The sequence below is a fragment of the Caloenas nicobarica genome, chromosome 17, assembly GCF_036013445.1.
Source record: "Caloenas nicobarica isolate bCalNic1 chromosome 17, bCalNic1.hap1, whole genome shotgun sequence".
Lineage (NCBI taxonomy): Eukaryota > Metazoa > Chordata > Aves > Columbiformes > Columbidae > Caloenas > Caloenas nicobarica.
In genome coordinates this window covers 5260358-5280508 of record NC_088261.1, presented here as the reverse complement: position 1 = coordinate 5280508, position 20151 = coordinate 5260358, and the positions used below count along the sequence as shown (strand labels likewise).

At 38.5% G+C, this 20151-nt stretch overlaps 1 protein-coding gene across 4 annotated transcripts; it reads right to left on the bottom strand.

The window, feature by feature from the left end:
- Positions 1-5393: 5393 nt before the first annotated feature.
- Positions 5394-20097, bottom strand: INPP5K (inositol polyphosphate-5-phosphatase K). 4 transcript variants are annotated; one of them, XM_065647328.1, is made up of 14 exons: positions 19934-20097; positions 19005-19106; positions 17252-17359; positions 16642-16750; positions 15658-15774; positions 15145-15317; positions 13970-14081; positions 13280-13389; positions 12664-12690; positions 10918-11110; positions 10554-10691; positions 10097-10180; positions 9281-9385; positions 5394-8221 (listed from the first exon to the last, which is right to left on the bottom strand). In XM_065647328.1, the coding sequence occupies exons 3-14, from the start codon at positions 17269-17271 to the stop codon at positions 8123-8125; spliced, it is 1287 nt and encodes a 428-aa protein (XP_065503400.1). In that variant the 5' UTR covers positions 17272-17359; positions 19005-19106; positions 19934-20097; the 3' UTR covers positions 5394-8122. The 4 variants fall into 4 exon arrangements, with proteins under 4 accessions (XP_065503400.1, XP_065503397.1, XP_065503398.1 ...); XM_065647325.1 differs by lacking the exon at positions 19005-19106; XM_065647326.1 differs by lacking the exons at positions 12664-12690; positions 19005-19106.
- Positions 20098-20151: the final 54 nt, after the last annotated feature.

Below are 20151 nucleotides of genomic sequence, written 5' to 3'. Positions count from 1 at the left end.
ATGTCCGAGCGCCGGGCATGCGGAGTGCGGGCGGCGAGGCCGCGGCTCTGCCTCCGCCCTCACCTGCCGTCAGCTCGGCGGGGCGGGCCACGGGGCCCGGCGGCTCCCCCGAAACCCCCCCGGGCCGCCCGCTTCGGCGCCGGGGAGCGCCGGGTCCCGCAGCACCGTGACCCCTCCGGGTCCCCTCCGCCTGTCCCGGAGCCGGGAGCCCGCTCGCACTGATTACATTGTTCGGGACAACAGCATCCTGCTGATAAGCTGCTCTACCAAATCGGTTCGCGTTCCTGTTGCTTAAAATTCCAGACGCACCTGTCTCCTCCAGGCGCACAACAGATAAACCTCGGACACTGGCGCTAATTTTACCATCCCCTCCCCACCGACGCCCGTTTGTGGGAATCACCCAAAGTGTATCTTTCTGAGAAGGACGAAGGGTGAAGTTCAACTCTGGAGCGATTCCCCAAAGGCAGAGTGAACTCAGGTAACCATCCCCTCTGTGCAACACCACCACGCATCGGGGTTCATCTCATGTGAAATACCAGAGGCAGCCTCACCAGGATCCACAGGAAATTCTGCATATGATTTAATCTTATAATAACAGACTGAAACAGTAAAGCTCTGCACTTTCCATTCCTGCAGCAAAGTATCTTCAACTAGAAGCTTCAATTTGTATTAAGGCATGGGACATGAGAAACTACTTTTCTCTGGCCATTCCTGCAGCACAACTTGACAAACAGAGACTGCTGTTCTCAAAGTAGCAAACTACAGTTTTATGGACTGTTAATGAGTATTCAAAACTTTTCAGAAAGCTGAACGAATGGCTTTTCTCCCTCTGCTGTCTCCCCCAGGATCCTGGCACATGCTATTCGGGATGAGGTTTAAAGGAACAGTTCCCCTCTGGGCAAGACAATTCAGTCCAGGCAGTGTCCTCTACTGTCACTGCAAATAAGTCAGTAACATTCCTAAACCATTTACTGGAAACCAAAGAACACCAGAACTGCCACTATTTCCTCCTGACAAGGCAGAGCTCTCAGGTTTTCTGAAGTAAAATTACCTAACTGTGGTGTAATCCACACAGTAAATGTCTTAGCTAATTTTCAGATCGAGTTTCAGATTACTTACTAGAAAGACAATGCTAGGAAACTGGAGCAACATGCACAGATGTGCAGTTTAGAACACGATGGCTCTGCCCAGAGCAATCTGCTCCCAGAACTGAAGATGTGTTAAACAGTTTATAAGTACGTATGACAAAGAGAGATAAATTCACAGTTACATTTAGGTACATTTAAGCATTGGGAGGATTTTTAAAAGTTTTTTTTACACAGTTCCTTCTCTTTAGACTCTCTTACTTAGCAAGTATACAAATGCAGTTAGAGAATATTCTGAAGCAAAGAATGGCCATTCCTTCCAAGTACCGAAAACCGAAATTATTCTAAGAGTATTGTCTCTTTTTAAACTATTTATATGTACCATGTCAAACCAGAAATAATCAGCTCATGGATATTCCATTTGCTAACATACAAACCCTGAACCCAGGTCAACAGAAGTCACAAGCTAACAGAATACCCAGTTCCTCAAGATATAAATAACAGTCCATTAATATGTTCCTCTACCACTGAATTTCTGATGCATGAACCTTCCTATAACATTCAGAGCATGAATCCAGCAACAACAGGGGCAATCAATATTGAAGAGGATAAAAATACTTTTTTCAAAGCTGTTTCTCTTCCGTTGTTGTTTGAAAGTGCTTCCAGAAGTTGGACAGAATGAATATGGCTGGGCCAATACAGCAACTGGATGTCACGCCAGCTTTGGTACACTGAAGTATTTCCACAGGAAATACGTTTTAATTATTTTCTAAAGTCTCAGTCACTTAATATTAACATTCATTGCTACTAATTTTATCCTAGTGAGAGAAAACTATTCCCAGCACAGCTACAGACACTTCGATGACCAACCTGTCTCGCAGAAGCCTCGTATTTTTGCGCTAACGTTTCTCAGTTCAGAACAATGGCCACCAAGTTGGTTATCATGTAACTAACACTACAAGAAGGGAAAAGAGAACAATAAAGAAAACAGGCTTACAGTCTTGCGTTCTCCATTGCGACTAACCACACGGATGATTTCTCCCGTAGGAATACATTCAATGTGCAGTTCCATTTTTCCAAGGTAAGTTAGTAAATCTCTCTATTCTTTACGGACAGTTCTGATTTCAAAGCACAGTGGCAGAATTCCTGGACTAATTGCAGTCTTTGGTTCAAAGCCCTGCTGTGAGAGGAAGAGATGAACCTCTGTATTTATACTAAGTGTAGATGTGAGCTGAAACAACAATTAAGTTCAAGACTAGTTTCCACTAGTTACAATGTGTCAAGACAGTTCCAAGAAGCCTAAATTTATGTTCATGTTTATGGCCACAAACTTTGCTGATGTTCCATTTTAGTCCCAGCGGACTTAGAAAAGTCAAGTCGCTGCGGATGCTGTTCCATAGGTATTAGCACGAAACAATCACATGGTAGACTTGACAAATCTACCAAGAGATTTTACATAGAAAAGATTCTTCAGCTTCACCTCCAAGATACTTGATTTTGAGATAGAGCAACGGAAAATACTGATTGCTCCCATGGTAACTACAGGAAGTTCTTCAAATGGCTGCAGAAGTAAATCATTATTAATTGAAGCCTTAAGCAGCTAACTAATCATGAAAAAGGAAATTAACTTGCACATGTTACTGCACAAAAAATCCTGCTGTGAATGTAAGAAAAATAACAACACTGGTTTAAGTGCAATTACAGAGCTTTACTATAGTCATGTGATCCATTAATGCGATATCTAGGCCTACCAGCCCCCAGCAGATGCAGATATCCTGCCAATGACTGGGGAAAAAAAGATCAGTCTACATCTCAGGTATTTTTAGACTTGTTCTTAGGGGACGATTCCTTCTATCTTCTTGGAATAGCCAAATTTGAATTTTCGACTCTACTACAAACCAATCCAGATGATACTACTTGTCAAAAAAACCTACCTAGATGTTAAGATTAACAAGCACCTGGCAATTCAAGAGCAGATACAGAGAACATCATTCTGTTCAGTAACAGAAATGGCCTGTCACTGTTCTGTGTTTCATATCTGGAATTATTCTTGCACTTCCCTTAACTGTTATGTACAAGATTGTTCCAGTCCAACAATCGGTTCCTTTGACCACTTACTTCCCAATATAAGATTCTACTGAAAAAGAGATTTTATCACATTCAGAAAAACCATCATTGTCACTTCCCCAAACAAAACCACCCTGCTCAGAATACGGAGCAATACCTAGCCTGTCTTATCTACCCTTCTTATGTAGAGAAATTACAAAGATTAGTAGTCTAAAACACAAGTGCTGTTTAACTAGAATGATTTCTGTGACACCAGAATTATGTACAAAAAAACCTCTGAAAATGGGCTACAAGTGAGAACAAGAACAAAAGGATAAAGAAAGTAGAAAGAGGCTGAAGAAAAAAAAATATATGAAAGAGAGAACAAAATAGAAGAGGGTAGAGAGGAATATAGTGTGGGCTCTCCCAAGATCAAGCAGTATGCTGTAAAATCACAGCTACGATAAAGCTTGTATTTGATAAACAATGCTGAAAAATTCCCTACTGGGCTGATGCCTGTGTTTGATAACTGTCAGTTTCAAACAAAGTACAGTTAACAGCTTAAATGTTTGCTATTGTAATTTTCTTCTTTCTGTGGTGCTAGTAAATTCTTGTTTTCTGAATTTTTCCTGCACCTCTGCATTTCCTCTCACCAGTTTGCATTCCCAGATCTCATACAGTTTTCCTTTAGTGAAAAGGAATCCTTGGATCCTCCCAACCTGTGCTTCAAATCCTCCCACACAGGTTCTTTTGCTACTTTCCAGATTGCACATACGAGATGTTATTTTCATTGCAGAGACCTTGTAAGGGGAAGATGGCAGTTCCGCTCTAATACAAGAGGTGGGATGTACACACACAGATACGTGACTTTTCTTATGTTGAAGCAATTAAACAGACAAGTTCACTGTAGTTCTGAGGAGATCAGTTCCCAGAGTAACTCGACATGTACGACATGGATCCATCAGGTGGTGAGTTCTGCTGCCTGGGCTGAACACAAACAACAACTTAGACTGCGCTACCAGGTACTACACAGCTCTTATGTTTGAGCTTGCACCTGAAAAAAGAGAGTTAAACATCAAAGAGAACAAGCTGTCCATGTTGACGCCTCCAAAAATCTTTTTCTCCATTCTCTTTCAGGATTGGTATAAAGAAAAAACAGGTGTAAGGAAACTAGGATATTATCTGCTTAATGCATGAGTTATAAAGCTAAATAACATTGGTATTCATGCAGTGATGAGTACCAGGAACTTTCTGTGAGCTCTGTATCTTGTTATTGCAAAAGAAATTGCTTCATTTCAATCACTTTCAAATAGTGAATCCCTATATCCAAGGTCAGAAAGGGCCATCGGAAATATTCCTGTTAGTAATGCAGAGTTCTCAAAAAAGGTATCGTTTCCTCTCTCAAGGAAAACCTAAATCAAGTCTTGTTCAACTGGCCTTTCCACTGCAGTATATTAATTAAGACAAGTTCATCTAAGTGTCACTTAGTGTCCAAGAGCAGAGAAGGAAGTAGTGGTAGTAGAAACAATAGTCTTTATCAGAACGTATTTTTAGGGTCTAACAAACACGCAAGACATCTTGGAAATATTTCCTGTTTACACAGAGCTGTACTATCTGTGTGCAATGATACCCTGCACATCCTGAGGTTACCTAGGAATAAGAAATATATGGAAGTTAAGTAAGACTATGCTGGACAACATTCCTTGGTAGACATATTTCCTACTTTAAAATAAATTCTCTGACAGCAGTTACCCTTCGATAGAAATTATTTGATAGCAAATTTATATTAAAACATACAAAATTTATAATACAAAAGATAATGTAGCAGATCTTTCACAAAGACAAAATAGACACCTCAATTCACACCATGAAAAAGTGAAATTAGAAGAACCTGTTCTTAAAAACTAAGAAAGCAATTTAAGTGGCTTGACCATTTTTACAAGGAAAATATCAAAACCTCCTCAATGGGGGAGAGGGGACAGAAAATTCAAAACAGGAGTCCATTTGATACTGGATTCATTTAAATAGAAGAAAAAATAACTAAGCCTGCTTTGTCCAAAAGAAAAATAGTATTTGTCCTTGACCCTTTTTTGCTGATCAAAGCCCTACTGCGTATGTTATCACTGACATATTTCTGTTCTAAAATACGGTCGTATCTGTGCATTAAACATGACCAAAGTTTCTCAGAGAAAGGTTACCATGTACAAATTCATCCTTCTCACCCAAACCAATGTCTTTGTTGTCAAATTAACAGAAGCCATGTAGAACACTTCACTGCCAGGATTTATTTTAGTGGTACATGAAAAGAAAACACATGAGTATAAAAACATTTCCAGTGATTATAACATCCAATTAAAGGTGTTTTAAGAATGATAAATTTCATCAGAAATTGCATCATTACAAGTCAAAGAAGAGTCTGAAAAGCTACCATAGGTAACAGTAGTAAACAAAAGTGCTACTGTGTGCATAATACTTCAGTGTACAGTTCTGTGCAGCATCCTACTAACTCACCAGCAGATTCGATCACAGCTGCTGTGGGCATTTTCAGTGAAGTCCTTGGTTCAAAGGATTAGTTTACAAAATGCAGCTTCTATGTCCAGTGATTGAGAGGGTTTATCAGCTCACACAACATTAAAGATCTTGAGTTTCTTGCCCATGTAAAGCAGCTGTATGGCTCCCCCTCTGAGCTGCTCATGAACAGCAGATGCACCCTGATTAGAAGAAACTGGATCCTGGTCCACAATAAATCGCCAGCTGTGGTCTGGAATTCAAAGGCCACTGTTCTTTGAGCTCCCCACAGAATCTCCTTGCATGGAGTATGGTAATACAATTACACGAGTAAAATCGGAAACAGAATACAACTCAAGAACTGCAAGCTCTTTGCAATGCAGTATGGATTTGTCTGATGCCCTAATTGCCAGCAGAAGTCACCTATCTGAAAGATTTAGTGCAAAACAAATTCTGTAAGACTAATACAAATGTGAAAAATGTCTCTAATATTGTTCCAAAGTGTAATAGGAATGTGCAAACTGTAAACCTCAAGGCAGTTTTAATCCATGCAATGAACACAGTGTCCTCTGAACCTGCCCTCACTACTTACGACTGGAAACAGTTCCCAACACCAAAGCAATAAGCTGAGATATAACTAAATAAATTCTACAGAGGGTAAGTGTTCTTAAACCCCACACTGCAACTATCTAACCAGTTAAACTATGTTATCATTTCCACAGTATACAAAGATGCCTGGACCCCAGATCATTTTATACAGTGACTGATATAAGCAAATAACTGCAAAACAAATGCCATATCAAGGTGTTAACTTTCTATCTCAAAAGAATCCTGAAAAAACTAAGGCTTTGAGAAAAAGATCAAAAAATAATCCATTCAGTTCTGAAGCAATATTCCAGCATAAACACACCAACATCCTTTGCTTTGCTCTTCCACCTGAATAAAATTTTCTCTTTTCCATCCATAACCAACATGCCAGTGATGAGTAACTAACTTTACTTACCACACACAGTAGGGGGCTCACAGCTGTGTGTCTAGAACACAGGAGACTTACGACTGCGCTTTTCTGGCACTGCAGTCTGAGATCCTGAGGAATGCTGGTGCCTCTTCCCATCTTTTCCAAACATCTCCATTTCCTCAAGAAACAAAACCATTTCTGAAGCTAACTACCTTTCAGGTTTTTCAAGGTACATAATGTTTGTTTTATCCTATCTCCACCCTCAAGTGCACAGGATACATTAAGGTCTAAGCACCTCTAGAAAAACAGAAATTCTGCTGACCAATTGCTATAAATTGAAGAGATTTACAATTTTGATAGCACAGGTTCTGCCATAAGAAAGAATCCGTTGCACTGAAATTCCCCATTTATAATACACATCATCTCTGTATTAAGTGTAGCAATTATGTGACAGGATGGTATCAGAGAAGTATTTAAATTTGGTTTTAGCTTTCCAAGTTCAATACAACAGCAGAAAACAATCTGGATTAGTACCGTGATCATTAGTTCATTGTCAACAAGTGCTTCATGAACCACGGTCTGCTCACTTATGCTAAAGCATTTCTCAAATTAAGCAATTTTTTTCAGAAATTGTGGGATGCTCATCAACTCTGAGCCAGGGACTACTATACAAGTGTTTTTATTTTACCTTTCTAAAATCAGAGGGAGAAACACAATAGGCAAATTGCTAAACTGTTTTATAGAAGAAGAATAAATGTAAAAAGTCAGGAAAAATGTGGTTTAATAAATGTATCTCAATCTGGAAAAATCAGAAATGGAAAATCCTCCAAATGGTTATCAGTAAGGCATGAAGAAGAGGGTCTACTACCAAAGGAAAATATACACACTCCTAAGATTTTGTTTTAATGTGACTTGTTGCCACGTGTTTTCCAAAAGGTAATTAGGTTCTTAGGGACATGGTTTAGTGCCAGAGTCAGGTTAACGACTGGACTCAATGATCTTGAGGGTCTCTTCCAACCAAAATGATTCTACAATTCTATTATTTGAAAGTCAAATACAATTTTAAAACGGGATAAATAGCTATATCTAATAAATATTTTTAAAATAACTTCATTTGAACTCAAAATTTGGAAATCAGTGACTAACTGGCTACAGTATAGTAAATACAGTATAGTAAATAAAATATCCTCTACAAAAAAAGAAGCAATCCTAAAAATCTATTACAGATCGCAGCTTAGGTTAAATCATTGGATTAGAAATGTCTATCACCTTAAAACATACACCATTCATTAAATGCTATTTTTACGGTTCCCATCCAGTGCAAGAGAGTTTCTCTCTCCATAAGAATAAAAATATCTGTTTCCACAATAAATTATCTTCTATGAGCTTACAAAGTTTCTGAACAATCCTACCTGTCTTACTTGCACTGTCTTACTCCATCTTCTAAGAGTAAAAGCTTATAATCACTAAGACATAAAGGATCATCTGACTCCTGACTTGGGACCACTAAATGCCCTTTCTGCCTTCAGAACTCATTATGTGATTCCAGATTGTCAGGTTTCTGCATCCAACTGTTGTCCTCCTGTGTCAGATCCTTTTCTATTAATGTTCTGTTAGGCTGAATCTAGAAGAAAGTAGTTTAAAAACAAATCAACACATTCAGAAACACTGTGTTGCTCTATACTATCAATACACCATGATATAAAGATATCTTACATACTTGGTAGAAACTGAGAAAATGAGAAGTGATGCATCTATGCAGCAATTATGAACTAAAAAAATCTAGTAAAAAAACACTGAACTCATATGAAAACATTAACTGTCATGCAAAACATATGATGTGTTGTATCCACATATAACTGACAACCATCCTGCAGAGTTTGTAGTAAATATTAAGCTCAGAGACAACAGAAATACTGGACTCTGCAATGTTTCTCACCAAGAAAAATATGAACAGTATCACTGATATATATACCAGCCAGCCCAGTAACTTTCATTAAGTGTATCCCCTGAGGTAACAGTTTCACAATCTTCTAAAACCCCTTCATGCAACAACAATGGAGAACTTCCATTTCAACCGTTCTGTAACACATCAGCACAGCCATGACAGCATGGAGAATTACACACAAACAAAATTATTTTGGCAAAAAGTGCTTCTGTAGAAGAGGCAATGCTCGGTCACTTCAGCTGGCCTGTGCAGGTTAAGTCATCCTTTCAGAAATTAGGCAAAGAAGCCTGTTAAACAAATAACTTGAGTTCCAGCTGTCCTGTCTTTTCCAAGTTCAAATGGCTAAGTATACAGGAAGCACTTCTGTGCAGATCTACCACAGAATAAAGCACAAAGAACTCATAATCTGTCAGAAACTTGGCAGCATTTGAGTTCTCATCATTACAGAAACTAGGGACCTAACTGACAGAGCCTGACGTTCCAAAAATGAAAGCTGAGAGAGAGAAACCTGTCTTATTTCATTACAACGTGTTGCAAAAGTAGCTACTCAGAGTCTTTTACCATATCAGCAAATTATTTTATGGGATGTTAGCCAGAACGTATCCTTTTTGCAATTACTTCTGCTGCCACTTGCCCCAGGATTAACACAGCTGCACACACTTACGTTCAGATGCATATGAAAGCAAAAGAAATAAAAATCACATAAACATAAATCAAAGCTTCCAAATACATTACCTGAAAAGGCTGGCTGATACCAACTATTGACTGCAAATTTTTGCTATAATAACAAAGCAAAAATTCTCCTCCCATATCAGGTATTTCTGCAGCACTCATGTAAACCTGTCAGCACAAATAATAGGCAATGGGCAATTTCCTCAGAGAAAGCAGCTTACAAAAAAGCAGTATCTGCCATGCAGGACACCATAAAAGTGGGGATTTACTATTTATAAGCAAGTTTTTAAACATAAGATAAAAAGAATGAGATTAAAAAAGTAAGTTTTTGTTTGTTTTAAATCACTTTAGGTAATCGCTACTAGGAAGCTATGTAACAGACAGCAGTTTTTAAAGAGGGACCAAAACACTCAATAACCAAATGAAGAAAAGTCTAAGAAACCCTGATTTGTAGCTGTATTAGGTATCTGGAACTAATTGTGTTAGTAGCATTAGGTTCTTACAACTGTAACAAAAATCACACAATAAGTATTTAGGATGCATTAAGTGACTTCGACAATCAGGTGAAGAAATGGCTGGTTACTTATTTCAGTGGCAGAAAGAGATGAAAATATAAAATGACAGTAGTTTTCAATACAATAAAAAGTCACTACAGGAATAAATTGGTTTTTAATCAGTTCCCCTAAGCAAACCTGAGAAGGTGTGCTAGATTACCTGAAAATTAATAAGAATTAGGAAGAGGGATTTTAAACAATAATATCACTCCCCATTGCCTTTGACTAGGAAAGATACAGAACCCATAAGAGGAAGGGGATATGGAACAGACTTTGAATACTGCTCTAGGAAAAACTGTATTAGAAAGAAATATAATTGGCTTACTTGTTTACTGTCTTTGTTAGAAGAAATTTCATCATCTTCTACCCAAGCATAAGTAACATAGTCGTTCACATGCCTGAAAGCCACCTGCAAAGAGAGATGCAAATCATCAGCCTTCTGAACGGAACAAAAATCATACTACATGGAAAACTGAAAGTTGTGAGAGAGATGTTTACTACTTCACTGAAGTAACTAAAACACTTCATTTTTATGATCAAAACATTGTGGGGGCAAGCGCAAATAATTTGGTTTAATTTTTTTTTTAATTTAAAGAGCTCAAAAGAGCTCGCGTGCTATGCAAACGTCAGCAGCAGAAACTAATGTCAGTCAAGGATACACAACTATTTCAAAGAGTTTTGCACCAGCAAGAATCATGATATCCTATGGCAGAAGACTATCAGCTACCCCCTCCAGTCATATTCACCATCTTTGTTAAAGAGCCTCGATGCGGTAACGTTACCTTGAAGAGTCCAATCCAGTCCCAAGCGCTGCTTTGGAATTCAGGCACTGCAGAATAGCTGATTAGAACATCATGTTCCGTGCCCCACTCACCCTCCGGATGCAGCGTGACCAAAGGATCTGACACAAGAGGCTTCAACTAGGGAAAAAACCAGAATTTAAAGTAAGTCAAGGCTGCCATTCTTTCATTTATTCTTTCCAAGTTATTCTCTGCCACACCTGCTGTATGACTTTTAACTGTATGGAAATAACATGAAAGCAATTTGCTGCCTTCACTAATAACAGAATGAACCACAAGGGTTATGACTTTCTGTAAAGCAAGACTTAGTAAAACAAACTTTTTCTTAACATAACTGGGACAGCACCTCAAGCCCAAAAGTTCCTGTAACAGGTTTGTGATCACTGATGCCATAGCTCATGTGACTGATATAGTTATTCAAAGTAACAGAAATCATCTCTTCTTCTTCAGAGAATTCGCCTTCTTTTGCTGCGTGCTTGCAGAGATTTTTCACCCTCCAAAGAATTCTATCGGTCCACGCTGGCTTTCTTTTCTTCTCACTGCAAAAGTGTAAGATAGAAGTGAAATGAGAAGAAAAACAGTGGCCAAAAGCTAAGAACACTGTGCAAAATCTACTCCAAGTTGAAAGATTGTCAGATACATATTAATAGAAGAAGGCAATCACATCCAAGCTTCATTTTACAACTCTGTTCAATATGCTTTACAACCAAGGTTTCCTTAATTTGAACTCAACTCCATTTACCACAGATAAATCTCACAGCTTTCTGAAAGAGGAGTAAAATGAAGGGGAGAAGGGAATTTCAATGGGTTAGTTGGCTTCGGAGAAGGGAATTTCAATGGGTTAGTTGGCTTCGTACAGGAAATGATACTTTCTCCTAAAATGCTCCCCAAAAACATGCAAGAACATTGAGATAATACAGCAACTGCCCCAAACATCAAACGTATAGTTACTCTGAGAAAAGGGGCACAAAGTTAAGCAAGACGTAGGAAAAATTCCATAATCAAAAAAGATGTGCCTGCAACTGTGCTGAACATCAAACTGTCATCAGATTTTGGAGTTTCCTTTTATACCATATCAATAACAACAGAAGACATGAGCCTTTTGTGGTTCTCTCTGTAGTGGAAGGAAGACTTAAGAGCAACTCTCTGTATGGATGTATCCCTTCAGATTGAAATGGAGAAAAGATCATACCCTATGGAAGAGGAATTAGAATGGACTGGATTGAATTATTAAAGTTAATGAGCAGGACGTGGAAGGAAAACTGTCAGTTTAATAAATTTGATTATCAAAATCATCATAAACTGGAAATGCCATTTAGCTCGATATTCAAGATACTTTTTGTTTACCCCTTCCCATATCCAAGTCTGATGCACCTTTAATAAGGTGGAAAGATTTTAAATGACTAAAGGGCTGTATCCCACTTACACCAGTAATTACATAAACCGACAGAAATCTTTATGAGCTGCCATATGCCTGCTCTGCTGTGCAAGAAAATACCAAAAGAACAGCTTGAGTTAATACACTCACTATTTTAGAGAAAAGGGCATATTACACGGGAAACAAAACCTCAAAATCCACATCAAAGATAACAAAATACCCTGTGCTTCATATAAAGCACACTTTTCAAGGGTGCGTGCCTTGAGGTCCACCGATCACCCTGCATCCAACCAAAATATTTCTGCTAGCTTTAACAACAACAGAATGCACTCAGTATGCGTAAGCATACTTTTTGTCCTTTAAAGGAGCCAATACAGACTATTAGGCTATGAATAATCCTTACAATGTCTAGGTTTGGATTATTATAAGTATTTTTCTAACTGGGTTTACTGGTGGTCCCATTTTATGTCTTCATGCTCATTTAGGGAGCAAAATGTCTTTGGATCCACATGCATAAACAAATGAATATGAAGTGCAACAGCAGAGCAGATAACACTACAGCTTTCAGACACATTCAGAAAATCCCTGGAGAAAATCAGCTGTCATCTGATTTTCAAATATTTCACAAAAATCAAATCAAAAGCTCAGCAAGGAGCATTGTTTTGATTCTGAAATATTTACAAATCTATGAAACCCAGAAAGTTTTCTTCTTACTTAAACCAAAACAGGGACTTCTGTTCTCTGGAAGTAAAGAAAAAGATCAGTATAAAAGCCCTGTTTGGACAGGAACTTATCCATCTGTTAAAACATAAGACTAACACTTAACAACAAACTTTAGTATCAGATAAAAACTTTGGAAACTTAAGCTGCTCCATTTTCAACATAAAATAACTTATAAAGACACATTTACATTTATTTTCAAATACCAGCAGTATCAAACAGAATGCTTAAACAAAGAAGGAAGACAAAAATTGCAATTACTTTTTTCCTTTTGCTCATTTCTGGGAACCAATGGGCACTTGTAGTATTACAGAACAAAAAAAGAAGTGACTTAAACAACCGCTAGTTTATTCTGTTAATCTAGTCTTTCCAAAAAGACATCTGGGTTGTTTCACTACTTCCGCCATGCAGTCTGAAGACTGAGGCTTTTTCAGTCAGAAATATTCATTTATTCAGATTTGACAACTGAATGAGTCTAAGAGAATAGTGCAACAGCCCCAGTTAACCAGTACATTCAGGAAATTCAGGTTTGCTTACTAAAGTGATATTTAGTCAAGCACCACATTCACTCTAATATTCCACGTCTGAACTCATCTTATTATGCTTTTACCTTGTATCATATACATCTGAATAAAGGTCAAACTTGTAGGTGGGTTTAAACTGCAGAGGACCCTCTATGAATTCCCGAAGAAATGCTTCCTCCTTTTTTGCCATGTTTAACTGCAGAAATAAAAAAATAACTTTTAAAGATTATATTTAAAAATCAGAACTTAAAGGGTAATTGGGAAAGTAGCTGAGAAAGCATCTTCAAGCAGAATTCCACAACTCGGTCAGTACAACATACTTGGAAAGGTAAATGCAGAAGTGCCTCTCTGTTATTGCCAGAAATCTTGACACTATCGGTTTAAAAGTTTTGTAGCAATTTACTCAAAACAAATTCCATAATAAGTTCCTCTTTAAAATAATTATTGGGAGAAATAAAAAGGAGGAGAAATTACAGCATGGAACAATTCACAAGCCACGAAGCTCAAATAAAGCTTCAGTCAAACATGAGAATCGCAAATGAGTAAGAAACTAAACAAAAGCAGAAAATGTTTGCAATTATTTGGGGCTTATGACTGAGAAGTGAGAGACTGAACAGCTGGATCTGCTCCTCTTCATGACTACTCTGAATTTGTGTTGTTTAACAGAAATTAGAAACTCAAGAGGTAATGGTAACTACTGTTGTATTTGTATGCATTAAAAACAAAATAAAACAAACCAACAAAAAAAAAACCCCAAACAGATTAAGACAACATACCTGGTCCTTTTCCCATAAGAGATTGTAACGTTTGTTATTTATTGATTCTCGGACAAAATGAATGCCATAATCTGCTATTCGGAAATTTAGATCTCCAAACCAGAAGAGAACACTTCAAAAAAAAAAAAAAAAAAAAAAGAAGAAGATTTGTAGGAATCCATTAACACGATGGAAGAATTCAATAGAATATAAGCCATTACATTAATTAGGTGCTCTAGTCACTTATATTAGTTAATCTAAAGATCTTACACACAACATTAAATAGCTACAGATAAGCTTACACAGGGATAACCTGCTGCTAAGCAAAAAAAAAAAGTTAAAGGAACTGAAATAGTAAATTAAGTCCCTTGCATTCTTATGCTTGCTCATTACTGCCTGGGTATTAACTTATCCTGAGTCTCCTAATGGCTTACATCTCTATTACAGAGATCTAAAATTAAACTTTAACAGTAGGTAAAATAATTGACAAAATTCATGACCTACACACCAGCTGGTTACATCAATCCACTAACTCAGAGCTCTGGTTTAGTGCCTTGACAAAGCAGGGATACATATTGGGTGTTCTAGCGATGTTTTTTTCAACCCTTTTTTAAGTGGTTCTATTACCATCTTTAGACTTCAGCACATGAAAACAATGGAACATACAAATGATTCCTGCAGAATTAAGGAACGAGAGTTCAATTAGTGGCCCAAATCAGGTTTGGTTTGGTTTGTTTTTTTGAGACAGCTGAGGGAAGAGTAATTCATATAGCTACAGAAACAATCAATCGAGGTTTTTAAAGGCTGAGAAGCCTACGGCCAAATACTAAAATTACAACAGGAATAAAAATGGCCCAAAACATAATACAAATCTGCTCAAAAAAAGGAGGAATATAAACATTTAATAATGATCTGAGGAGTTTTGATATGAATGGGCTTTTCTAAAGTTCTCCAGCACATGTGCAGTACATATGCTAACAAATTTAATGTAATTTCAGACTGGAAGAGAACATTCTTGCAAAATAAACCTCAATCTTTCAGGTTATCTTTTTCTCCCAGGATTCTGGGTCAAGGGTGAAAAGAGATTTAAAATAAAAACAATGGATGAAAACTCCAAAACCAAAACTCTTTGGTGCACGAGTTTACCATATAGCAGATAAAAACAATACAGACAGAATACAGTCTGAACAACTCACTCATGATCCAAGGTACTTGGAATATTCTCTCCTTCAAACTGCATTTCCAGAATTTTCTCAAAGTCATCCACTCGCTGTTCTGCATTCTCCATGTGAGCAGGCAAGTGGCAGTTCATGAAACACATTGTATGACCATAGAGGGACATGCGAACGGTGACTCCTCCTTTGTTCCCCTGGTACCAAAGATTAACAACATTTTCTGAAGTTACATTTCCAGTCAACACCTGCAAATGTAACTATTACCACCACCTATACATTTTTAAATATTGCTGTTTAGATTTAAGTGAACACAATTTCTTCCTACGTAAGTTGTTGTATAGCAGCTAATAAGCTGGCAAAATTATGGTCTGTGCTGCACGCTTTCATGCAAGGTTCAAACAAGTGAATCTCACTGTCAGGTTATTCATTTTTAAGTAAACCATATATCCTCTTCTCCCATCATGAAACCATTGAGAGGCACCCACCACCCAGGCAGAAGTAACCAGGGCGATCGAGTCTCAGATCCTTCCTTACCCAGTATCCATAGAGGCCTGTGCGCATGTACTGGGTGTGAATGTCCCGTATGAAGGGAAGGTGGACGTGCTTCACAAAGATCAGCAGCAGTAACCCCTGCATGCGAACGGACGAGAGCTGGAAAAGAGATGAAAAACAGAATGGTCACTGCCTGTGCTGATTTTGACCTAGCCTGACAGCCCCCTCTTATTATTAGAGCTAATCGAGTCCTGCTGAAAACCATTAGGTGGCAGCATCCATTCATTAGCACGTCCAAAGTGCCACATTTATAAATTAGAATTCAAAATCAACCATGCATACCACTAGGAATTCTTTCTGTCTGTATACAGGGGCTGAATGTCAGCCCACAGCCAGATTTTGAATGTTTATCAGCAATGACTTACACTAGAATGAACTATGGGTTTTTTTCCTTTTTATAATTCCCAATGGGTCCTTTGTTTTATTTAATTACAGTTAAAGGAACGGCACAACTACTGAGTCTGATTAGCACACAGATAATGCAATCCTTGCAGAAAAATCACCCTGAAATAATGCTTGATTTGGAAAAACAATACAACATTCAAAAGGCTTGTAATATCTCTTTATTAGAGAAATTCAGGATATCTTCCTATGTTTATTGTTTGCATTATTAAAATAGTTAGTACTTTAGCTGATCTTATGCTCCAAATACTACAAAAAAATCTTGTAATTTAAGCTACTATACAATGTTCTAGGTCTCCAATCAGAAATCAAGTCCTCAGAAAAACATATATACCCGCTAAAATCCTGTTTTACATATATGCAATTTATTTTCACCTGCAAACAAGTCGGGGAAAAAAAAAAGAAACCTTACCAAGCTTAATGAAAATCACTGCCATTGTTTTGGATATTTCTAGTGAAAGCAGCCTGCATTAGAAGCATCACGATACAGTTCCCAATATTGCATAGAGCTGGAAAAGACATTTTCCTTCACTGCTGTCACACTTAAGACATATAAACAATTACCTTGATATATCCCAATGGAGCCAATACAGTCATGAAAAAAATGCTCCATGGATCATCAAATGCCAAGTCAGACAGAAAGTTTGTGATTCTGGAGTTCACCTCCTGTAAGCTGAACACATCAAGATTACTCACACTGTACCACCTGGTTTTGACAGAATTCATATAACCTTTTCGGAACATAGACCACAACATCCTAACAAACCTCTCTCAGCATAACTGAGAAATTTCTTGCCATTCAGTTTCTCACTTACAAGCAGTTTTACCCATCCACAGATCTAACACATCTATCACTGAGAAAAAGCAAAGGTAAAGGGGCTTAGATACACCTGATGAGAGAGTTTAATACAATGGTAGACTCAAGATATGTTATGACAAACAACCTGACTGTTGTCAGCTCTTTAAATTTCAAGAAAGTTTGGAAAACATGATGGCAGATTGTTGTTATGGCCATTATGAAGACTCTAGTCTTCACCTTCTGTTAGCAATAATGTTAAACCACCTCCTAGGCAGTGATTCCCATAGCATGGTCCTCCGAAAACAGACAGAAAGCTGTTGAGGCTTGGCGGTTTTGCAATAAACTTACAAATCAAGTTCTCTAATATATACTTACCCTATAACATACATGTCCATAGTTGGTCCCACTGAATTGAGCTGAAGTAAACTACTGACATCAGGAGGTGGAGAAGCTGTGCCCACATTCCAGGTAACTATGTGTAGTCTACAAAGAAACAAAAATCACACAAAATCAATGCTAAAGCTGAAATATGAACAGGTGACCAACCCTAAGAGCATCTAATTTCCCCACAGTATTCCTGTCTACAGGAAACAAAGATTTTCTGTCAGTTTCATGAATCAGAAATCTATCTATTAACTAGCATTAAAAAACCCCCAAAAAACTAAAAAAAACCCTCCACACCCAGACACAAAACAAATCAACTAGATGGAACAAAACCTGAATTCTTGCCACTTATCCTTCAGCTTTTTCCCCCAGATAAGGAAAGCTTCATCTAGAGTGCGAGACACTTCTTCATGAATCTCATCATCCGAGCTGATGTCCTCTACACAAGCCATAAGCTGGGCTACTCGTTGGCGGAGCTGCAAGCGGCCACTGGACCCTGTGCTGCTGAAACTTGCCGAACGGCTGCGGAAGTTGTGCAGGTTTTCTAAATCGTTTAGGGAGACGGCTGCTGAATCTTGAAATGTATCTTCACTACTGAAGGATGCCATTTGCTCAAAAGAAATGAATAATTACACTCTGAAGGACTAGCCCATTAAAATCCTAAGTATAAAAGAAACAGATGGCTAAGGGTCTTCCAGATCAAGTTTTCACTGGTGTGAAATTCAGCATTGCTTCTAACGCCAAAGGCCAAATGTAGATGCAGCAACGCTGAAAAAAACTGTAGCATTACCACCACGCTCATGGGATTGTTACAAAACCTGCAATTACATCCTACCTCACACAGTGAATTGTTTCTTCATAATAGATTTAATGTGGTTAATTCTATAAGCTCAAGATTTAAAAGAATTTATTGTTGATTTGAATCGATCATGTGCCTCCACCTGTAGGCTAGTAAAAATATAATCTCCAGCTCCCAAACATACAAATGCACAGTTCTGACCAAAGCCAAGCAAAGCTACTGCAACATTTACATGCCACAGGACTTGTCTATTGCTTTTTTATAAGATGGTTATTTCAATATCAGAGCTTCTAAAAATGGGTTCACTTTATCATCAGTCTTGTTACATGTCAGACATACTTAAAAAATAGTAAGATGTTAATTTTCAATGTATCTTAAGGTCCTATAAGAACGCTATAAACAATGACAGTTAAATTGTGAATCCCAACACACCTATTAGTAGGGCCGTATTTTTATTCCCCCATAAAATACGTGCTTGAGGTGACACACAATATATGTAGAAGAACTGGAAAGTGATCTTGCATACCAGAGTAATTCAATGATCCATAATTTCTCTCACCAATAGTTTATCTTTGTAAGACCACACTGAAGTCAGCTAAAAGCTATTCTACAACAAATTTCTAGGAAGGAGGGAAAAAAAGAAAGGTATGCATGCTGCAGGTCTAATTTTGCCATCAGAGATGTGTCACTTGGGAATCCTCTCCAGATACTAATTTCATAAGACAATTGTATAATTAAACAAAACTGAAATAATATTGAAGTCATCAGTCATTACTAACAGAAATTAAATTCCCCAAATACCCAGTATCCACACTACTGATAAACCAGGAAAGCCTGCAGTGACAGAATTGACACTAAAAGAAAAAATACTTGTAAAAATTAAGAACACCCTAATAATTCAGTTTCATTGTAGCTTGTGGCTATGTCTGCAGGAAAAAAACTTACTAATGAGGAATGTACATGCATCTGCCAAGCGAATAATCCACAGCATTGTGCAGTCCCAGAGGTTTACTGATGCTCCCGACATCACCCAAGGCCGTACAAGTGCTGTTCAGGGTAAGGAGCGGAGACCAGAGTGATATCAATTTCCGTCTGATTTCACAAAGCCTTCACCAAAGGGAGGAGGATTCTGCTCCAACTGTCTGTGAACTCTCAGTACCACTAGAGTACAGTCGCAAGGACATATTCTGCAAAAACATTCCTAAGTACCAGCAAACTACTAAAGACATTACTTAGTGTCACTGATTCCTAAAATGATTCAATAGCAGAGAATTTTATACTATTTATAATACTGCATTAAGATGACTTTTAAGATCTTTGAGCAAATGCTCACGTTGGGCTTTTTTCTAATTTTTCCTGTTATAGACAACTACTCAACTACCCTTTAAGTAGATTTCTCTAATGAACAGAGCCCAGAGTGTGACACTGCAACTTATTGCCACACAAGACACGACATGAAGATGCAACGTCAAAACATCGTAACAGCAGAAGCCAAACATTCATCTAAGTTCCTTCCTCCGCACGACAAGTGGGGAGCTTGAGGCACTAGACACATCAACAGCAAGCACAGTAGGTCTTGCCCTCATTAAACGTAAGTAGGTCTCTGGAAAGCCCCAAGGACCCAAACAATACTCAATAAGCCTCCCTGAAACGCCTCCAGTCCCGACGCTCGCAAATCAGAAAATCAGCTTTTCTTCTCTATTCCATACGACTACGTAACATCGCCGATTAGTATAACTCCCTGTTAATAAGCAGAAACACAAGTTGCGCTAATTCTGAGCTAATTACGTAACGCCTTAGCTACTTTTCTCCCCTCCTCACAAAAGCCGCCCTCAGACCCGCGCCTCACGCCGGAGCCGCCCATGACCGCTCACCTCAGCTCCCTCACGTCCGGCTCCGCAGCCTCCATCTCCTCACCGCCGCCACCAGAGTTCCAGTCAGGGACGGCGGAGGGGACAGTGACGAAAAGAGCGGAGGGGACAGCGGAGGCCCCGGGCTCGCCGGGCCCAGCCCGCGGCCTCCTCACCTCCCCTCAGCGGCGGCCCGCCCGCTGCCGGCAGCGCGTCGCGCCCATTGGCCAGCGTGACGGGGG

What these genes read in the sequence shown, in the direction of transcription:
- INPP5K (XM_065647329.1), bottom strand. Translation starts at nt 17,868, where the DNA reads ATGGCATCCTTCAGTAGTGAAGATACATTTCAAGATTCAGCAGCCGTC. An exon ending in TCTTATGGGAAAAGGACCAG is followed by an intron (nt 13,390 to 13,969) that starts GTATGTTGTCTT and finishes TTATTTCTGCAG; the next exon opens with TTAAACATGGCAAAAAAGGA. An exon ending in CTAACAAAGACAGTAAACAA is followed by an intron (nt 9,386 to 10,096) that starts GTAAGCCAATTA and finishes TTGTGCTGACAG; the next exon opens with GTTTACATGAGTGCTGCAGA.